General features: G+C 37.4%; 1 protein-coding gene across 3 annotated transcripts in view; it reads right to left on the bottom strand.

The window, feature by feature from the left end:
* Nucleotides 1-303: 303 nt before the first annotated feature.
* ubxn4 (UBX domain protein 4) overlaps nucleotides 304-22853 on the bottom strand; it is a 28814-nt gene continuing 6264 nt past the window's right edge. Inside the window, exons 6-13 of one of the 3 annotated variants that reach the window (XM_067516392.1) lie at nucleotides 19383-19482; nucleotides 18657-18711; nucleotides 14192-14356; nucleotides 6819-6943; nucleotides 5097-5199; nucleotides 2996-3127; nucleotides 2565-2776; nucleotides 304-1036 (exon numbers count right to left, since the gene is read on the bottom strand). In XM_067516392.1, the coding sequence (XP_067372493.1) occupies nucleotides 898-1036; nucleotides 2565-2776; nucleotides 2996-3127; nucleotides 5097-5199; nucleotides 6819-6943; nucleotides 14192-14356; nucleotides 18657-18711; nucleotides 19383-19482 (1031 nt within the window). In that variant the 3' untranslated portion in view covers nucleotides 304-897. Of the gene's footprint in view, nucleotides 1037-2564; nucleotides 2780-2995; nucleotides 3128-5096; nucleotides 5200-6818; nucleotides 6944-14191; nucleotides 14357-18656; nucleotides 18712-19382; nucleotides 19483-22853 lie in introns of all 3 variants that reach the window. The other 2 variants (XM_067516390.1, XM_067516391.1) reach the window with 2 other exon arrangements.

The raw sequence follows: 22853 nt of genomic DNA, 5'->3' as shown, positions 1-22853 counted from the left end.
TACATTGGTACACAAGGGATTATAATCTTAGGTTTTTATGTCAGTTTCAATCATACATTTATTAAGGGGGTGTGGTCTTGTGCTTGTTCTGCAATGCAGTTTTTAGGTGGTCAGACCATCATTTGGGTGACTAGGAGCACCTGGGCCTTGTACTTATGTTTTTCATAATACAACACTTCTGCCTGGTCATATTTTTTTTTTATCTTATTTTGTATATATTTCATTTTTTCTTCGCTGTGGGTGTATGTGCATCTGTCTATTAGGAGAAGTGGCAACAGTGGGAAATCTACAATCCTCTGCAAGCAGTTTGATAACATTTTAATATTTTATTTAATACATTTAAAACAAAAACATTTGTTAGATGACAATCCAGAGAAGACACTGGCAACAAGCCAAAATCTTCAAAAGAGAAACATTTTCAGAATGCTGAGAGCCCATAGCGTAATATAAATCCAAGCTCAGATTGCAACATTTTCAGGTTCAATGTCTTCTATTTGCTCATTTCCAAAAAGTTTGATGTCAAAGACAATTTACAATTGTCTGACAGCAGTAATGAAGAATTTTTAAATGTTATTTAAAAGTATTATTAATTATTAGTATCATGAGCATAAACCGAAAGATAGGGAGGTGGTATAGCCTTTTACAGTCTTTCAACCTGTTGCAATCTCAGCCTAGGTTAGAAGACACAATCATGTAATTGCCACTAAAACCCTAAGGTCAAACCCAAAGAAGGTTTTATTGATTATCTCACCATGCAGGTGAGGTGCAGGGCATAAGCCTGGGACACAATAAGACAAAGAGAAAACAAAAGAATCAACAGAAGTGGAGCAAAAACCTTTAACTGGTCAGGCTTAACTAATTCACAGCAGGAGAGCTAGAGGAGGTGCTGTCACTGAATTACATCTGCTGGGTCGAGTTCCCATTCCAGGTGTTGTTGTCATCCTCACTGTCTTCCTGAGTCCTCAGCCTGCAGATTTTACCCTCTTTCTTGAAGTCCTCCGGCCGCTTCTCCAGAGTTTTCTTGGAGAGAGGTTCTCTAAATGAATACCAGAATTCAGCATAACATAACCAAACAACAAACAAACAACTACAAAAAAAGTGATTTTGTTGCATATAATCTGCAACTGGTTTCTGCATTAACAGAGCTAAGATTATCAGGGACCCTTAACAATGATCTCACTGTAGATTTTCCCTCCTGCCTGAAGAAAAGCCTATACGCCATATGCAACAGGATGCTAAACAGACAATACTGTCCAGAATCATCAATGGATTGTGCTACCTTTCATTTGCTGGCAAGACATTTGCACCTCTTTATTAGACACTTACACCTCTTTATTCAACACCCAATAATTTAAATTGTTATTGATATGTCTGCAATGTGAAGTTGTTAGTTATGATAGTTATTTATTCCTATTTATTGTAAATTGTTTTTTGAGTTAACAATAAAAAGACACAGAAAGCTAGCAGCTAACCAGGGTCCTTCTAGGTGTTAGGTGGCAGAGCTAACCACATCGTCCCACTCAATATCTCCCTACATAAATAACAGACAGTCACTTAGTGAAGTTTAAACAGAATCAAGAGTACACACTGATCATTGATTCTCTGTCGCCCTCTCATATGTGATTTCCTGATCATTATAGGGAGACAAGGGTTTGTGTCTCAGGCAGAAGGTCCAACACAACTTGCTCAAATTAACCAGTTGGTATACCTTACAGCCAGGTTTAATTTTAGTGGTTCTAACAATCATTGTTTATCTACAATGCGCTGTGGTTAACACTTGGATAACAAGGTGGATAAGGGACTACAGGGAATGCCGACATATTTTCATTTGCTTCTTACTCCATTGGAAACACTTTAACACGATGCTGTCCCTATATTCTCTTACTGTGTAAACAAGCAGCAATCCTTCCTATATTTTATGGCTTAATGCAGGAGCAACTGCAAAATCTATGCCCTACATATCAGGCCTACATACAAAGTCAATTCCAGTGATGCGCCCAAATAACTTCTAAAATGGAATGTTTGTTCAAATATTAATATGAATAGTACAGGTAATGTTATCACTAGAATTCTGTAAAGACCAACTCAAAGGTGCATGACGAAATTGACACGTTTGCATCACTGAATTCAGAGAGCACTTTAACCAATAAGTACTGACACAGAAACAACCTGCATCAGGTGACATACCCAACACTGGCTAAAAATAGGAAGCTGCTTGCTGAATGAGTTGGACACTGTTATTTTGTTGTAATAAATAATTTGAGTTTACCATAACAAGCTTTTAACCTAGTCACATAATACTGTGTCCATTTGTCTTATTAACACACCAGTTTTTACTCAAGAGTTCAGCGCTGAAACCTCTCATTGCAACAATTTTTTATTTACTCATTTGCTCAATGCTTCCTTCTCTACAACATGCATATATGTTCTTCATGCACAGAGCCACTTTAGACAGTTTCTATTAAAAAACAAACAAACAAATGCCATTCACGTAAAAATCTTTTCATCCATGCTCTGGCTGATGAGTGTGCAAGCTACTGTTGTGGACAGCGACTGTCCCTCACCTTTTTGATTTGTCTGAGCTTGATGATGAGCTGGAGTAAGATGAGGACAGCTGAGCAGGGCCTCGGAATGGTGCTTCAGTATGGGTTGGGGCTGCAAACAGGAAGGAGCTCAGGAACCGCCATACGGCCAGCAGAGGGTAGAGAAGTGTACCCACAATAGTCCAGAAACCACCCCTCAGGTAAGAGACTGCAGTGTTAGTAGGCCTGCCTGACTGCTGTAGGAAAAAACATCCAAATAAAACCAAATCCCAATATTTAAGAAAATGTCAACAACTGGAAGAAAGCATATTTCTTTAAAGCCAGCCCATCAAGCTATATTGAGCAGTGAGAAGACTTGGAGGCAGACACAAACAACACTAGTCTTTATTTTGTACTGGTGGGTGACTCTAAAGTGACTCAATGATAAGAAAGCCGGACTGTGGTCTACTCACTGGAAGAAGCACAATGGAAGCACTTGGAGCAAGCTCTAGCTCCACCAAAGTTTTATTTAGGTCTTCACTGGTGAACTCCCGTCGAGGGAACATCGTTGCTAGAGAGAAGTTTCCATAGCGATTTCCCACCTCCTGAGAAAAAATAAGGACACAATTTTTTTGCAATGATTCTGTTACAAAAACACACCATAAAATTGTATTATTCTAAATTATTGATTTTACTCAAATTATAACTAAAAACCAAAAACCATAACCAGTGAAGATCACCCTTTCATTTACTTAAATGCTAAAGTATAAACATGACTGTGTAGCAGAAACTCTAGCCAACTATTTACTGACAGGTTCCCACAGCCTGTTTCCGACTTTTATTCACTGCATTTCCTGAAAATGTCAGGGCAAACAACGAGAACAAGAAAAAAATACTGCATGTAGTAGGTCTAATCTAAAAGAGAAACCACCTATATTTGTGTTGCACTGACACGCATTCTAAACCACAAACATGAAATGAAAAAATTATGCATTGCAATGCATTTACATCTAGCTCCTAAAAATAGACAAATATAAAAGAACAGTAAAACAAACCATAGTTAAATAAAACTAATTTATTGTTACAAGAAAAACTATGTAATGCAAATAGCCCAGCTTGATTTGCCGTTCTGTTTAGTTAGACCACATGATCGCTTTTATAGTTTATAGGGGTATTCGAGAAAGCTGTCTGACTACCCAGGAAAATAAGCTTTAGCAGATTCAGGTAGTCGTTGTACTGTATGCTGGAGTCTTTGTCGGGAGGCAAAGGGGTCAACAGGCCATGGTGAGGGTGGGTTGAGTCTCCATACAGCATTGCAGTTTTCACCACTCTTTCAACCACCTAGAGATGCAGCCTATGTACAATGTAGTAGGAAGAGGAGGTTGGAAGAAAGCTCTTTTACTACAAGAAGTGCAGTTGCTGCTGATTGACCAGAGAGGTGTTCAGCTTCTATTTCAGGTAGTCTGATGTTTACACCCAAGAACATGGTGCCTCTGAATAATTCTCTGATAATCTCAAGTGAGGTGATCTGCATTTTATGTTTAAAGTGATCTTTGTTTTGGAATGAAATGCTGCTTACCAGTGTACAATGTACAGTAGTGAGATATTGCCCTTCGACCATTACTTTTTTGATATACGTTTTTAATTTACACGTTTTCCTCCCATTCTCAAACCAGGGAATATATCAATAGGAGAACATCATCTTTTTGATATAACAAATATCCTCACTATTATCGTGTGTATTGCAATACCAAAATACATAATCCACAGCATATAAAATAAATAAATCATGCATCTGTTACAATAAGAAAGTGTATAGTCAAAAGAGTATAAGCAGAAGGGCCAACCTGTCTTTTTATAAAGGGGATCATGTGCTGCATTCCATGTGAATGGCTAGGATGCACTACTGAGCAGTCAGAGAAAGTAGAGAGGCAAAGATATCCTCTATAAATCCTCTATTCTCCCCTGGAACTTACTTAAAAGAAAATGGCAAACTTATTTACCATGTTTCAGCTTCATTTTCATCTGGACTTTTGAATGCATTTTATCCACTATTTTTCTTTATTTTTTGCCATTTTATCATCATTTAGATTAAAAACAGAAATTAATCTATAGTATTATTCCCAGGGTAGAAAAAAAACTTATAAAGTTTATGTTGGTTCACTTTTTACCAAACCCATACACCCAAAACAGACTTTTACGGTCCTGACCATATGCCATTTAATTTGTTGATTTTTTTAGCTGTGTTTTCTGTGACTGTTTGTGTGAGTGCTCTTTGTTTGTGTGGATCTGTGTGACAGAGATATGTCTGATTCGCTGAATTGGGGGGTGGTGCTGGCAGCTGATTGGTCCATCCTGCACTTTTTAGTCTGAATCATAATGCATTACTATTGTATCAAATTTTTACATATTTTTGTAGTAATGAATTATACCCTTATTTGTAAATCTTGGAATCCACCTTGATTTGGTGACCAGTGAGGGAACAGCCTTTTTGTTATCTTGTATACCTCACTCCTACCCCTAAACAGGGGCATAACACAGTCATTGTACAGACACACATCATTGTAGACAAACCTTAACAGCAAAGTGTTGAGCCTCATGCAGTGTACTCTTTGATGAAAACTGGGTTGTCAAGAATGAGCCATCTGGGAGGCGGAACTGTATCCTTGCAACGTTACTGATAACAGACAGAGTTAAAATTCAACACATTTCACAGAAGCAGGAGTGAGCTGTAAGCACATTATTTAATAGAACTCATAAATGTATTTAGAACACCTGACAGACTATGTGAAGAAAAAACATTTACTTCAGTAAATTTAAATGACGGCTCTGTTCCATTTAATTGTTTGGAGTCAAATAGGCCCTACAGCATTAACCTGGTAGTGACAACCTAATTAAAAAGTCGTGTATGAATATTAGTGTGCTTATCTATATCCCTGTTTACACTGCTTCTTAGCATTATTGTGGATGATTGGTTATACTTCATTTTTTTCTTATGAGTTGTGGTGGTGATGAGATTCTGTGTTTAACTTAAAACAGAAACAGACTTTGACTGTCAGACTGTATTTTCTGGCAATTTAGGACTACGATAAGTATAACATTAAATTCTTTGAAAGCTTGTATTTCACATAATATTTAGTCGGACTGTGTGATGTTGAGATGACAACAAATAATTTAATCAATCCCTTGTCAATTTGGCAGAACTTTGCAATTTAAAACATTATAAAAGCATTGCAACGTGCATTACCGATCGTTGACATTTGACCATTTTAGACCACTTGCAAGTAGCTGAGCTGAACATACTTGTCCAAAATAGAAAAATTAGACAATGTTTAGATTTAATTTTACAACCTCTACATTCAACTGGAGAAGTCATGTTCAACTCTGCCACAGCTGGCAAAAACGATCAACCACTAATATCAGGGTTATAAAATAGTATGAATTGTTATTCCTGTGACATAAGATAATTTAGTTTTGAACCAAATACTGAATTTGGTTCAAAATTCATTTGCCAAATTTCACCTTTAATTTTGAATAATACCTCACAGGGTCTACATGTTTTTTGACCGAGACAGCTTTGACCTTACTTCTGTGAAAGCAATTTTCTAAAACTGCAACATGCCTGTTCAGTGTGACCAAATGCATCCTTTGAACTGTGCTTTCACACCTAAGCAGACCTTCTGTGCTTCTGTCTTTAGACCAGTGCTTACTCAGGAAGCTGAAAGACATACTGTACCAGCAGGGAACACATAGAACATGAGTCACAAGGACTTGTTCATTAGAGTAGATTCCTGATCAGTGTGTATTCACCTGTATGCATGTTCTGTAACCCTTGTTTTCATTTACTCATTCCTTTGTTGTTTTATATAAAGTTGGCTATTGAGCTAAGCAGTTTAAAGGCCAAACACAACCTTTAAGGCTTGTCAATATGACTGACCCACTTTATTTTTTGCCAAAACAACTTCTACACTTGGTAAGGCCCAAGTGTACACTTGGGTGGAAAGGTTTGCATCCCCTTATATTGAAATGATAAAAACAGAGTAAAACCATGTAAAACAAATGATTTTCATCACCGTGATATTTAATGCATATTCAGATAGCACCAATATTCCTTCCCCAGAAATTAATATTATATTAAGTCAGTGGAAGAATCATCAACTACAAACATACTCATATTATAACCTTATATTATAACGTATCACCCAAAACTATACATTCTCTTGCATTGCTGGCAGCCTAAACATGTACTTTCTCAGCCATATACATATCACTCCTTAATCATCATGGACTTCTTACCTCCTCTCCCTGACTAATGCCTCCTTCTTGGCCTCCTGCTCAGCCTGTCTAGCCTGTAAAAGGGCCTCCTTAGCAGCCTTCTCCTCCTGGATTTTGCTGTATCGGGCTGCTTTGTCAGCTCGGTCCTGCAAGACAGAGGGCAGACTTGTTGGAAAAGAAGGCGATGTGGCTATTGGAAGAAGTTCAAAAAAAGAATATGGCACAGAATATACACAAAAATAGCCACCTGGTTGTTTTAATATAGAAATGTGATATGGTGGAACAACTGGAACAAATAAATGCTGGTGAATAATTATGGGTTGCTGTCAGGTAGAGATCGTAGAGATCTCGTTGTCCATCGTGTGGACCATGCAATCTCCTGTGGCAACCATAACCATGTCGATGTTTTTCCATAATTACCATAATCTTTATTGTTTAAAATAGTGTTTTCTAAGTGGAATTATTTTTGTAGTTTAAATTACATAAACCAAAAACGACAAAAGGAGTTAATTATGATAACCTAACAAAAGCTAAGACTACTACTTTTACAGAAGAAAACCCCAAAACAATTAAATGTGCATTATTAAATATCAGATCTCTTTCTCTTCTAAATTTGTTAGTAAATGACTTAATAAGCAATCATCTATTCGATGTATTTTGTCTTACTAAAAGTTGGATGCAGCAGGAAGAATATGTCAGTTTAAATGAGTCATCCCCCCAAGTCATAATATTTTCATGTTCCTAGAAGCACAGGCCGAGGTGGAGGAGTAGCTGCAATCTTCAACTCTAACTTCCCAATAAACCCTAGACCTAAACATAGTTATAACTCATTTGAGAGCCTTACTCTTAGCCTTTGACACCCCAAACTGGAAAACTCAAAACCTGCTCTATTTGTTATTGTGTACTGTCTTCCAGTCCTTTATTATCTGATTTAGTGCTTATTACAGATAAAGTCATCATAGACGGTGACATTAACGTTCATGTAGATGCTGACAGTAACTGCCTCAACACGTGTTCATTATTAGATTCAACAGTTTTTTACCAAAATGGAAATAAACCCACTCAGTTTTAGTCACACCCCAGACCTTGACCTTACATTTGGCATTGACACTTATAATTTAACAGCATTTCCTCATAATTATATTCTCTCTAATATATATTCTTTCTAATAACATTTGAATTTAAAACAGCAGTTAGAAAACATTTCACTACACCAGGTGCTTAAGTGAAAATACTGTAAACTAATTTAAAGAAACGATTCTCTCATTAATTGCTTCACCATATGTCAATTCAATTGAGGGTAGACACCTTAACTTTAGTCCTGCATAAGTTGATTAACTTGTTGATAATTCTGCAGCCTCACTAAGTAAAATACTCGATAGTGTTACCCCTCTGAAAAAGAAGGCAGTAAACCAGAAGGGGTGATCTCCATTGCAGTTCACAAACTCGCAACTTAAAACAGGCAACGCTAAAGTTAGAAAGGAAGTGGCGTTCCAAAAATTTAGAATAATCTAATTTAGTCTGGAATAACAAAAAAGCCCTCGGTGATACCAGAACAGCATATTATTCATCATTAATAGAGGAAAACAACTGTAGCCACGCTGACTAAGAGCCATAGTTCTGTTCAGTCTAATATTCCGTTAACTCTGTGCTGCAATGACTTCATGACGTTCTTTATGAATAAAATTGTAATTATTAGAGAAAAAATTCACCAGATCCTCCCCCCAAATATTACAGATAGATAATGTACAACAGTGCTAGAATCATCATAGATTACCTCATCTAAATTAACAACCATTCTGCTAGACCCTATTCCAACTAGACTGCTCTAAGAAGCTTTATCTTTAATAGGTGTGTTCTTTAGAAACAGGCTATGTACCACAAGTATAACGTATCTGTAAAAACCCACTACTCTTGACATAGGTGTTTCAGCCAATTCCAGACGAATATCCAATCTAACCTTTATTTCTAAAATCCTTGAAAAAGTAGTTGCAAAGCAATTATGCGACCATCTGTACAGGAATAATTTGAAGATTTTCAGTCAGAATTTAGAGTTCATCATAGTACAGCAAACAGCACTGGTGAAAGTCACCAATGATCTTCTCTTGGCTTCAGGTAACAGGCTAGTCTCTATACTTGTTCTGCTATATCAGAGTGCTGCATTCAACACCATTGATCACAACATTTTATTACAGAGACTGGAACATGAAATTGGGATTAATGGAACTGCAGTAGGTTGGTTTAAATCTTATCTGATAGATTCCAATTTGTTCGTGTTAATGATGAATCCTCCATGCACACAAAGGTTAGTTATGGAGTTCCACAAGGCTCTGTGTTAAGACCAATACTTTTTACTTTATACATGTCTCCTTTAGGCAATATTTTTATTTCATTAGAAATCATTCCATACATTTCCATTGCATTGCTAATGATACCCAGCTATATCTGTTTACCCAGATGAAAAAAAAAAATCAGTTAATCAAGCTTCAAGCACACCTACAAGACATAAAGGCCTGGATGCCCCACAATTTCTTACTTCTAAACTCAGACAAAACAAGTCATAGTATTTGAGCCTAAGAATCTCAGAAATATGCTTTCCAACCATATTGTTACTCTAGATGGCCTGATTCTGGTCAAAATTAACTCCAAGAACCTTGGAGTTATTTTTGACCAAGATTTGTCCTATACCTCACATATAAAACAAATCTCTAGAGCAGCCTTCTTCCACCAACGAAAAATTGCCAAAATTACGAGCATCCTGTCTCAAAGTGATCCCAAAAAACTAGTCCATGCATTTGTTACTTCTAGGTTGGACTACTGTAATTCCCTACTTTCAGGATGCCCCAGTAACTCCCTAAATAGCCTGCAATTAATCCAAAATGCTGCAGCAAGAGTGCTGACTAAAATTAGCAAAAGAGATCATATTTCACTTCACTAGCTTCTCTCCATTGGCTTCCATAAAATCTAGAATAGAATTTAAAATCCTCCTTCTTACATATAAAGCTCTACGGTCAAGCTCCATCATAAATAAAGGCCCCATAGTTCCATATCATCCCAGTAGACCTCTTCGATGTCAGAATGCAGGCCTACTTGCGGTTCCTAGAATTTCCAAAGGTAGAATGGGATGCAGAGCCTTTAGCCATCAAGCTCCTCTCCTGTGCACCCAGCTCCCAGTTCAGATTAGGGAAGCAGTAATCCTCTCTACTTTTAAGTCTAGGCTTTAAACCTTCCTCTTTGATAAAGCTTATAGTTAGTTATAGTCATGGTCCTATAAGCTTAAACTACGCTGATAAAATTCCTTTCTGAAGTACTCTTCATTATATTTTTTTTTTACATGAATTACCTTTCAATGTTTTTTGCAGGTATATTGTCGCCTATGCTCCACAGAGCTGTCGTACATAAACAGGACCAGTTCATCAGTGCTGCAACAAAGGATAGCCCAGCATACAAATGAAGAATCTGTAAATACTTTCGCCTCATCTGTATCTTGGCCCCAACAAGCTACAAAAACGTATCTTAAAAAAAAAAAAAAATGTGTAAACCCCTGCTTTTTCTCCTCACGTACAAGTACACTTTCTCAAACAATTATTTTTCAAGCAATTATTTTTCATAGAGATATTTTTTTAACAAAAATATCACTTTGATTTCACATCTTTTTTACTTGTACTTCTTTGCAAAAACATTTTTTATTATATATATTATATTATATTAGTCATAGTCACCATATTTTGGTTATATTCAGACAAATTGGAATGTTCACTCAGTTAGCACTTTTTTTAATCACCTGATTATGTAAACACGACCATTTATCTATATGTCAGAAGGGGTGAACCTAGTTCAGTCTCCACACACTTTCTTTCACCTTGCCTGCAACATTACTGATGATTAAACACAGATGATTAAACTAATCCAGATTGTGAACTGACGGACATTACCCTTGAGAAGAAGCTAAAGTGCCTTCACACCTGCAATTATTAATTTTCAAAGGATATCCAGCATAGCTGCTCAGTACATCCCACTATGTGGAATAGAGACAAAGGACCACCCAATGCAACTACGAAAAGTTCAAACTTAACTTGGAAGCTCAACTTCATGCCAATATGTTGTGAAGGAGAGCTGATCAGCACAGAGCCTATTTTAATATCTGACATAACTTTAAACAGAATTGCTGCCTACTTAGTTGACTAATTTTACATAAATAATTTAGATCTTAAGGCCTTTGTAATAAAAATGACATGGTTTTATATTGTAGGAGCCTTACTCACAGATGCCCATCCCAAGATCCAATCTGCATTTTATTCCTTAGATTCTTAGCTGACACAAGCTCAAAACTAAGGCAGAGAAAACCAAATCCAAGCCAGTCAATAATTTGAAAAAAACAACAACACCAGAGCAGTTGGTAATTTGACAATTCAACTTTCAAATGTTAAAATCTTGTAAAAAGTAATCTTATTATTATTTTAAACATTAAAGTTGAGTATATTAATAAACAACTGTCACATCAAACATGCTCCAAGAATGCAAATTTGTTGAAAAACCTATTCAGAACTGTGGATTCTGTAACTATAGCCTTGAAGTCTTCACGTCAGCTCACACCTTCTGCACTGTCAACCTTGTGCACTTGTAGGTGGTGTGTTTTCATATTAATAAATCAGAGGCATAGTGGCAGACAGTATATTGTAACTCCGCGTGACCATAGGGTTCAGAACTTAAACTATATCTGATACATTAAGCCAGACTTAACAGCTATCCAATTCAGGTTCTTTGCTTCTCTCATCATTTAACCACAAGCACATGTTATCACAGGGGTGTTTATAAGCAAGTGTGCTAGATGGCATGGCTAGGGAATATAAAAATATTGTTGTGATTCTGGGCAGCAGTGGTGAATTGGTTAGCTCTGCCACCTCACAGCAGAGGTCCCTGTCAGCTACACTCTCTGTGTTTGTGTGGGATTCCTCCAGGTACACTGGTTTCCTCCCTGGGTCCAAAGACTGTTGTTGTTCGGTGACCTGCCGAGCATGTCACTTCCTTCTTGCTCAGGGACAAAATGGATCAGCTCCAGAGCCGACAAAATGACCCTTAACCGGATAAGCAGTTCAGATAGTGGATTGATGCATTTATAATTCATGGTTCATACAATATTACTGACAAACCTCTTGAAGGCACAGTTTGGGATTTTTCAAACTGGTCTTAGTATTATTAATTAAAATATCTATTAACAGAATTGTTTTCCTGCTTTCCAGTGTCTCTGAATGTTTTCTACTTGAATGCAACTTCCCAATAAGAAATGAGGGCCACAGTATAAACCCAATAAAAAAACTCTAGGCAGCCACTGAATCACTGTACTTAGCCTAACCAATAAACAGTGATAGTTAACTAACATTTGAAACTATTTTTTAGTAAACATCTGCATAAAAAAATGGAGGTGTGTATAGTAGAGGATCGCAAGCATAAGCAGCATGCAATCCGCTGTCAATAAAAAAGTTGTACTAGGCTGCTAAAACGCATTCTGTCTGTTTAGGTTCTTAGACAGATGTATAAATATAGTTAAAATTTCTATTTTAAAAACCAGCTTGAAAAACTAACTATGCCTTTAAATTAAAGCCAACAATAAGCACATACTGACTGTCAGTTGTGTTGATGTACAGTTCCAAAGAATTGTGTCACTGTACAAATACTAGAGAGCAGTGGTGGGATGAAGTACTCAAAACTGTACTTACATAAAATTACAAATAAACAAAAATGTACACTAGTAATAGCTAATAACTCCGTGGTCATAGACATAAATAATTGGGTTTAAGCTATTTCAGGTTTTTAGTTTTATTTCTAAACTACTCATGTTGTTAAACAAATAGTAACAGTAACAGTCTAACGGTACTGTGATTTCAAAAATAAAACACTGATACAACCACTGGGAAAATGCCCAGAGCGCTTTAAATAAGCTCAAAATGCACTGAACAAAGACCCCCAAAAATCCATTAACCAGGACAAAATATAAGAGTAAAAATGTACAGGCATGGCCGAAAACATCAGCATCCTTGCAATTAAAAAACAAAACAAAAACAAAACAGAGAAGAACAGTCAAACTTGATAAAAATTCACATAGAACTCACAAATGGACAAATCTTTTGGCACCTTGTCAAAATCTTAAGAAATAATTGTTTTTCAAGCATGTGATGCTCGTGTAATTTGTATTTAGACACACCTGTGGCAAGTAACAAGTGTGGGCAATATAGTAATCACACTTGCAACCAGTTAAAATTGAGAAAAGTTGACTCAACCTTTGTGTTGTGTGTCACACTGAGCATGGAGGAAAGAAAGAAGTGTAAAGAGGTGTCTGTGGATTTGAGAGAAAAAAAAATTTGGTCGTAACCCCACTGTGCACTAGTAAATGTAGCTGCTTCCTTCAAAAGGAGATGACAACAATACAAATCACTTGGGTCAATCAATCGTATGAATGTGTGAATCAGCAGGGACCAGTTCTGTCCCAGTTCTTAGTTCAGTAACACCAAGAACTTGTATATCTCAGCTTTATATCTGCTTCTTTCTGCGAGTATGGCAGCAAGATGGAGTAGGAGGCAACACCAAGTTGAGTTAACAAAATCTTTTGGGCGCTGTTCATTATAATGTTTGATCAACTTAACACCGTGTTCACTGATTCAATTTGAAGGCAAATTTGACAATAAATTTAGCAGCTTCACATCTGAAAATAAACTATTATTCTAGGAATTTTCACACCTGCTCAGTGAATGCACAACTCAGCAGACAGGCTAAACTCAGCAAACCACACCAAAGAGTAAAACTGTGGTTACTTTGCTACTTACTAATGCTAATATTAAAAGTCAGTCTTATATAAATAAAGCTATGGATGTAAGGACTAACAGCCTACCTGCACCTTATTTAATTAAGTGATTCCTGTATCGCTTGTGACTCTTTTGCATAGAAAACAGACAAATTGGTTAATTATTTGAAATTTGAAATTTGTAAATTAAAGACGTGATAGTAACATGTAACAAAACTTTGATTAGAAATGTAGTGGAAAAAGTATAGACATTTGCTCTGAGATGAGTAAAAGTCAAAGTAGCCATCATTAAATCTACTTAAGTACAGTACAGTTATGTGAAAAATGTACTTAAGTACTGTAATTAAGTACTTGCAATGGAAAAATACTTGTATTTTGTTAGGTTCCATCACTGTTATGGACCAGAATGTAGCCATTTACTAAAAATGTATAACACACATGTTGTAACCAAGTACAAATGATGAAGGCTTAAGAGTAAAAGGATTCATCATCAATTTAATTTTATACTTGAGTTTGCAAGCACAAGCAAAAAAAGCCCATAGACTACGAACACCTTCCTTTCACTTTTAGGGATAAAGAAATTTGTTATTACCATGGCAATCAGCTGTTTGACCCTCTCCCTGGCAGCCTTTTCCTCTGCCTTCTCTCTGTTCCTTTCCTCTAGGAGTCGCTTGGTCTTGTCTTCTTCCTGTTTCCTCTTGAAGTCTTGCATGTCCTTCCCCATCTTACGTCGTTCCATTTCCTTTTTGGTGTCATTCTGCATAACATAAAACAAACAGAACAAGACTGAAGTAGGCATTAATTGTGTTACATATCAAATTGTGTTACATATCAAATTACAGTACAGTACTTCTCCAGTAGTACAGCGTTTTGTTTGTATTCAAACATCGCATCCAGCCTGCCTGCAGGTAAGTGTCTGTGACCCATGGGTATTTGCCTGCTTAAATGCCAGAACCAAACCAAAAAATTCTACATGAGGCTCTCTAAAACTCCCAATGCAGTGACCTTTTCCAAACAATTCTGCCAGAGAAATCAATGATGTTTTTTTACCAATACTGCAACTTCCACTTATTTCTCACATAGCGCTGATTTTTTTTGTGTGTGTGACTGCACTTATTATTAAGTAAGAAAGTTATTTACTGGAGTGTAGTGGTGGTGATGCCACAATATTACTATTATTACAATTATTTTCCAGCAAATAAAAAAAGCAAATACGAAAGCAATAAAACTCAATTTCTTTTTGCCCAGACTTAATGACTTTCAACCAAAGTTCACAGATATTATGTTACCCTCTATATTATTATCCACATTCATTTTCAAAACTCCTTATTTAATCTGAATTTTTTTCAAATCCCTTATCTGGCAGCTTTTGAGGATTCAAAACAACTTTTAATTGCAAGACATAGCGATTTGACTTTCTGTTTGCTTTCTAGGAACAACATTTGCTGTTTGGAAAGCAAAGCATAGACAAACTGTAAATAAACATGTTCAATATAAAACCTAAGATTTTAAAATATAAAAATGTACAAGGTACCCAATTTAAGGTAATAAATTAAAATGTAAAAAGTACAAGTACAAGTACATCTAAAAAAATTGAAAATGGTGAAAAAACATATGTTTTCATTTTCCTCTTGACTATATCCCATAGAGTCATTAAACAGAAGTATAAGGAATTCTAAAAACCACTGGTAGACAGCTGTGTTGAATTGGGACTTGATAAAACACAGTGGACCAACACCTGGGGATGACATGGAATAAGTCATCACCAACTGTGTAAAGTTTATACAAGACTTCAAGCAACTTGGCTTTTGCGCCTAAATAATAAAAAAAATATTTTAATTTTCATGAGCTGTAAGTTCTAATCATTGGAATTAAAACAGAAAAAGGCTTAAAATATTTCACTTCAGGTATAGTCAATATAGAATGAGTTTTTTAAAAGCACCTTCTGTATAACCTTTGCTGAGAAGCAACAATGGCACCCAAATTTGCTGCTATTGTCATCTTGTCATCTGTCTCTTATCAAATCTGCTTAGATTTGAAAAGATTTGATCAATCTATCTTTAGAAACTGGCTATGTACCAAAGGCCTATAAAGCTGCAGTAATTGAACCTCTGCTTAAAACACCAACTCTTGATCCAGGGGATTTACCCAATTTTACCATTCACCGCAACATTTTATAACAAAGACCTGGAACATGGATTTGGGATTAAAAGCTCCACACACTGTGTTGGTTTAAATCTTATCTGTCAGACAGATTCCAATGTGTTCATGTTAATGATCAATCTTCTATATGCACAAAATTTAGTTATGGAGCTCAACAGGGCTGTGTTAGGACCAATACTTATCACTCATATGTGTCACATCTAGGCAACATTATTAGAAAACTATCCATAAACTTCCACTGCTATATTTATCTGTGAAGCCAGAAGATGCTAACCAATAAGTCTAACTTCAAGCATGCCTAAAAGACATAAAGGACTGGATGTCCTACAATTTCCTAAAACTGAATATTATTGTATTTGGGCCTGAAAATATGAGAAATATGTTCTCTAACAATATAGTTGTCTTAGATGGCATAACTTTTGCTTCCAGTACTGCTGTGAAAAACCTTTGGGTCATCTTTGACCTCGCACATAAATCAAATCTCTAAAGCCTTCTTCCACCTACGGAACTTGGCCGCATCCTGTCTCAAAGCGATGCTAAAATACTAGTCCATGTATGTGTTACTTCTAAGTTGGAGTACTGTAATCACCTACTTTTGGGTGTTTTAATAACTCCCTAAAAAGCCTTCAATTAATTCAAAATGTTGCAGCAAGAATACTGACTGAAATTAGCCAGAGAGATCATATTTCTCCTTCATTAGCTGCTGTCTATGGGCTTCCCATTAAATCTAGAATAGCATTTAAAACCCTCCTTCTTACATGCAAAGCTCTTAATAGTCAAGCTCCATCATATTTAAAAGACCTCATAGACCTCAGGTTAAGACAGTTGGGGTCAGAAAAAAAAAAGTACAATGGCATCACTAAACATTTGGGGAAATCAAACTAGACAATCAACAAAAGAACTCAAAGCTATGTTTAAAAGTGAACATAATAATATTTCCACATGCACAATACAAAGAGAACCCAAGGGAGTGGGAATAACCTGTTGTGGAGAAGAAGAGAGAAGAGAAAATGCACCCATAATCTATATTGCCTACTGTGAAAAAAACCTGTGTGAACAGTGTTATCTGAATGTTGTCAGGTTTGAGAATGTTTGGGATGTGCTGAATTAGTGTAAACGCAGTAAACTCCTGTTATCAATACAAGAGCTTGGTGAAATGCAGCTCTGGAGGAAATTACATGTTGTGACATTGCTTGAGATGACCTAAAGTGATGCCACAGCAAACGCATGCTGTAATAAAAATGAAGGCAGTAAACAAAATAGAGTGTGATTTTATTTTTTTGGGGGGGGCGACTGTGGCGCAGAAAGGTAGAGCGGTTTGTCAGAGTTTGAGTGCCAGGTAGAAAAGCGGTATATAAGTCCAGATCATTTACCATTTTGGCCAGGCAGTGCATATCACATGGGAGATAGCACCGAACATCAACAAACATCAAAGTCCTTGTCAGAGATCAACTTTGGTGATCTCTAGTTTATACATCCTGCCCTTTATATTGCTACCAGCATGAAAGCTTCCATAACACCAGGCATTTAAGGTTTTTAGTTTCAATAGGTCCAAGGGGCATTGGTGGTCTGAAGGGTAAAGAAGCACGTGAAGTGAGGCAAGGGAAAATTCTGCCTTTCAACCCCTATATCAGCCCCACTGTAATGTCCGACTGTTAGGCCTAAAACTTGCAACCGCAAGGGGAAACAAGCCAGTGTCTTCTTGAGGAGGATGTTGAAGAGGATGAAGAGTGCAAAGGCAGTTGGTCCGGATGTGATACCTATGGAGGTATGGAAGTGTCTAGGAGAAGTAGTAGTAGAGTTTCTGAATAGTTTGTTTAACAAGATCATGGCAAGTGAGAGGATGCCAGAGGAATGGAGGAAAAATCTGCTGGTGCCCATTTTTAAGAAAAAGGGAGATGTGCAGAGCTGTGGCAACTACAGAGGTGAACATTTGTGAGCAGAAGTATGGTTTCATGCATAGAAAGAGTCGCACGGGTGCAGTATTTGCTGTGAGGATGCTGATGGAGAAGTACAGAGAGGGTCATAGGGAGTTGCATTGTGTCATTGAATATTTAGAGAAAGCGTATGACAGGGGGCTGAGAGAGGAGCTGTGGTATTGTATGAGGAAGTCTGGAGTCAATGAGAGGGTGGTACGGTGAGGTTACAGGGAGCAGAGGTGAAGAAGGTGCAGGACTTTAAGTACTTAGGGTCAATGGTTCCGAGCAACTGAGAGTGTGGAAAAGAGGTGAAGAAGCGAGTGCAAGCAGGTTGGAACGGGTGGAGAAAAGTGTCAGGTGTGTTGTGTGATAAAAGAGTATCAGCGAGAATGAAAGGAAAGGTGTTCAAGACGGTGGTGAGACCAGCGATGTTGTTCGGTTTAGAGACAGTGGCACTGAGGAAAAGACAGCAGGCAGAGCTCGAGGTAGCACCGCTTAAGATGTTGAGGTTCTCTTTGGGAGTGACGAGGATGGACAGGATCAAGAATTAATACATCAGAGGGACAGCTCATGTTAGATGTTTTGGAGATAAAGTCAGAGAGGCCAGATTGAGGTGGTTTGGACATGTTCAGAGGAGAGAATGTAAACATATCGATAGAAGGATGCTGAGGTTGGAGCTGCCAGGCAGGAGGTCTATAGGAAGACCAGAGGATATTTATGGATGTAGTGAGAGAGGACATGAAGTTCGCTGGTGTGAAAGAAGAGGATGCAGAGGAAAGAGTAAGATGGAGGCACATGATTCGCTGTGGCAACCCCTGAAAGGGAACAGCCGAAAGGAAAAGAAAAAGAACAAGATATTATAGCGCTAAAATCATAAAGTCAGCTAGAAAGTACATATACATTTAAATAATTGCACTGTCAATTTGAAGAAAATCATGGCCTAATATTAAGTGTAGAAAACAAACATGTCTTTACCTCCTCTTCTCCCCTCTTCCTTTGGTCTCGTTTCTCCTCCAGTTTCTTGGTTAACCTGACGGGACAATACAATTTCACATTTCCTTGAAAAAGACAACATATCAGTTAATGGTATTTCCTTAATTTCATTTTTATTTGTTCTAAATTTTTACAGTCTGAGCAGCTAATAGATTCTAAATTTTAGATTTGCTGGATAAACTTGAATCTTGTTGGTAAAGTAGCCATTCTCACCTTATTGGGATTCAGATGACTTTATAACTTAAATTAAGAGTATTAAGGAAATCATGTTAGTAGATGTCAGTTTTTTAGTGACATTTGTTTTACTGCCCATCCTTCAGTAACCAGAAATCTTTTTAAAGCTAATTGTGCTGTTTTTCTTGAGACACTAAAAAAATGTTGTTACATCTTTACAAGGAGGTAAACAAGGAGTATTTTAATTGTAAACTGAGGTACCCTGTAATGAAAGTCTTGTTTGTGTAGCTGCTAATGTGATGTCAGATTTGTAGAGAAATAATTTCTGCTCCTTAGCAGTTTTTTATGGATTTATACTTGGTTCCATTATAGTTAAAGCTGTCAGTATAATCAATGGTCTGTAAGAATAAAATGTGTTTCTTCACATTCCGCTCCTTTTTGACCTACAGAGTTCACATTTTTAATATCATTTCACTATCAACTCAACACAGAGCGCAATTCTGGTCTTAAATATATATTTATGTAAGTTCCTACCTCTCCACTGTAGAATCCAAGTTTTCTTTAATCGGAGTGCACTCCCCGGCATCATCTGATGAGCCATGATTCACTGCCGCTACTGTGCTAGAGAGAGCTGCTACACAGAAATGGAACAAAAAAGGAAAGCGCTAGGTAAAGTGCTTCTTAACACCTTGCCAGTACATAATAAAAAAGCCATAGTCCATTATCAATTTCCATATATAACATTATGTTTCGACAATATTATACTGTAAACTTTACTGAAAGTAAAGATAGAACAACCCAAATTAAGATTCTTACCTATTTTTGGTATATGTAACCAAAAATAGGTAAACTTGACATACGTGATGATACAGATGGGATGAACTGACTGACCCCCGATGTTAGGTGACAGGTTTAAAAAAGTCAGAACTTAAGGTATCAGCACACACACTTTTCCAATATTGGACAAGGTGGGTGGGTTGGGGGGGTCTGTGACTGCCTATCTCTGGCTTACATTCATTAGTCAGACAAGTAATTAAAGAACTACCACACTGCTAAGTTTGCCCTTCCTGAAGCAACCCTTCCCAATTTCTACATGGCTTGGATCGGCACTACATGGCTGGGGATGGGTTGTTGGGGGTTCAGTGTCTTGCCCACGGACACATCAACATGTGGTCTGACTGAAGGGGCCACGAACCTCCGGCCCTATTGACGGTATGTGGCCACTCTACCAACTGAGACACTGGTGCCCCTTTTCACTAATTACTTGAAAAGCTCAATTTGGAAAGAACTGATAATACAGAATGACTACATTGAAACAGAACTGCCTGTGCTTTTTAGACATTGGATGCATAATTCAATTGAATTCAAATTTTATACAACATCAATTCACAACAAAGTCATCTCAAGGCACTTTACATATCTCCTTTTTCCTTTAGCTGTTACCTTTCAGGGGTCACCACAGCGAATCATCTGCCTCCATCTTACCCTATTCTCTGTATACTCTTCTCTCACGCCAACCAAGTTCATGTCCTCTCTCACTGCATCCATATATCTCCTCTTTAGTCTTCTTCTAGTTGTCCTGCCTGGTGGCTCCAAGCTCAGCATCCTTTTACCTATAATATTCATATTCTCTCCTCTGAACATGTCCAAACTACCTCAATCTGGCCTCTCTGACTTTATCTCCAAAACATCTAACATGAGCTGGTCCTCTGATGTACTCGTTCCTGATCCTATCCATCTTCGTCACACAACCTCCTCCTGTCTTTTCTTTAGTGTAACTGTCTCTAAGCTGCACAATGTCACTGGTCTCATCACCATCTTGAACACTATTCAGCATACAAGAAGGGGCTTGATGGAGACCCACCTCAACCTTGAACTTCTTTACTCCAGACTTAGACCAGAAATAAAGTTGAATTGAATTGAACTTCTGCATATAATACCACAGCTCCTCTCTCAGCACCCTCACATACTCTCTTTGTAAATACACAAAGACACAATGCAACCTTCTCTTCACTTCTCAATCAGCATCCTCAAACCAAATACTGCTGTTGTACTCTTTCTAGGCATGAAACCACATTGCTGCTCACAAATGCTCAACTCCTTCCTCAGGCATCCTCTCACTCTCCATCACTTGTTAAACAAACTAGTCAGAAACTCATCAGGACCAAATGCCGTTCCACTCTTCATCCGCTTTAAAGACCCCCTTTACTTTACTTTTACTTATCTTGGCTACTTCCTGCTCCATACCAGTCACCCCTTTTAGTCTTTGTTCTCTTTCATTTTCCTCATTCATCAACTCTTCCAAGTACTTCTTTCATCTTCCCATCACACTCCTGACACCTGTCAATACATTTCCATCCTTATCTTTAATCACCCTGACCTGCTGCATCTTTATCTCTCTGCTTGCCCACCCTGTACAAATCCACAACAACAACTCTCCCTCTCTCTCTCATACATTCAATTCAATGTCATCAACAGAACCTGAAAGTTTGTAAACAAAAACTAAGTTTTTAAACTTTAACTTAAATTTATAGTGAGTGAGACAGCAACACTACCATCCTCTGAATTTTCCTTTTTGGCAAATATTTTTAGTAGCTTCCATTATACCTCCAAAAATGGTTATTTTGTTAACAATTTATGGACAAGCATACAGGCACACATTATTTTTACACATCCACATATACAGTGCAAGTTTTCAGACCCTGTTTACTTTTTTCCATTTTGTTATTTTGCAGCCTGATATTACAGTTGTTGTTTAAAAAGGGCACTGGTAGCTCAGTGGTAGACCATTGGGTTGGGATGCAGAAGGCTGCAGTTTTGAAAACCATCCCACCAGGTGTGGCCCCGCCCATCCATCAAGGGCCACCCTGGTGCCAGTCCTGAGCCCAAAATTGGAGGGTTGTGGCAAAAAGGTCATCTGGCATTAAAACCTGTGCCAAATCAAAGTGGTGTGGTGACCCCTGAAGGGACAAGCTGAAAGCTGGTGTGGATACTACAGTTATTTCAATTATTCTTTGTTTCATTAATCTACAATCAGATTCCCAAAATGACAAAGTGAAAACCTAATTTTAGAAATGTCTGTAAATTTTGTACAAAACTGAAACATCACATGTACATAACTGTGCAGACCTTTTGCAACAACACTTAGATTAAGCTCAGGTGCTTCCCATTTCTCTTGATCATTGCTGAGATGTTACGACACTATGACTGGAGTTCAATAAATTTCATTTACCACAGGTGGACATGATTTAGAAAAGGCACACCTCTCTATAGAAGGCCTCAAGAGCTGAGAACACTCAGTTCTCCACAGAGAACAGTTGCTTGCGTACTGCGTCAAATAGATTAAGTGTGGCGAATCCAGAAGTCTTCTAAGAGCTGGTCACCTTTCTAAACTGAGCAATCGTAGGCCTTATAGTGAGCCCATTTTGCAGTAAAAAAGTTAACTAGAGCACACAAATAGAAGAACTGGTGTTCTGACTTCACAGCATGTCAACTCTTCACACACAATTGCTCTCTGCAGATACCGAGGTGTTTTCTGTAAATTACCTTGTATACTAATATAGTAATAATAAATGCTTGACTGAACTATACTGATCTGTTCTTGTCCTTAAATCTGCCACCACACGAAGCAGCTCTCAGCTCAGTTAAGTCAAGGCTGCCCACCCTGAGCTTGGTTCTGCTGGAGGTTTCTTCTGTTAAAAGGAGGTTTTCCTCTCCACTGTTGCCTAGGGCTTGCTCAAAGGGAATTTGTTGGGTTTTCCACATGTATCTCTATAGTTCTGAATTTATTTTGTAAAGTGCCTTCAGATGATTTTCTTGTGTATTGGTGCTATATAATAAATAAAAAATAAATGTATTTTTTATGACATGCACTTGTCCACTAAGCACTCCTAAAATCAGATTCTACCCTAGTTATTAAAACCATTTATGATCTTGCTTATATAGCTAACATTTCAGCTATGCAGAAAAATTATTACTTACTTAGGACCAGGGTAGTTAAATTTG

This window comes from Channa argus, chromosome 9 (assembly GCF_033026475.1).
Source record: "Channa argus isolate prfri chromosome 9, Channa argus male v1.0, whole genome shotgun sequence".
In the NCBI taxonomy this organism is placed as follows: Eukaryota; Metazoa; Chordata; class Actinopteri; order Anabantiformes; family Channidae; genus Channa; species Channa argus.
This window is presented reverse-complemented; position numbering and strand designations above follow the sequence as displayed.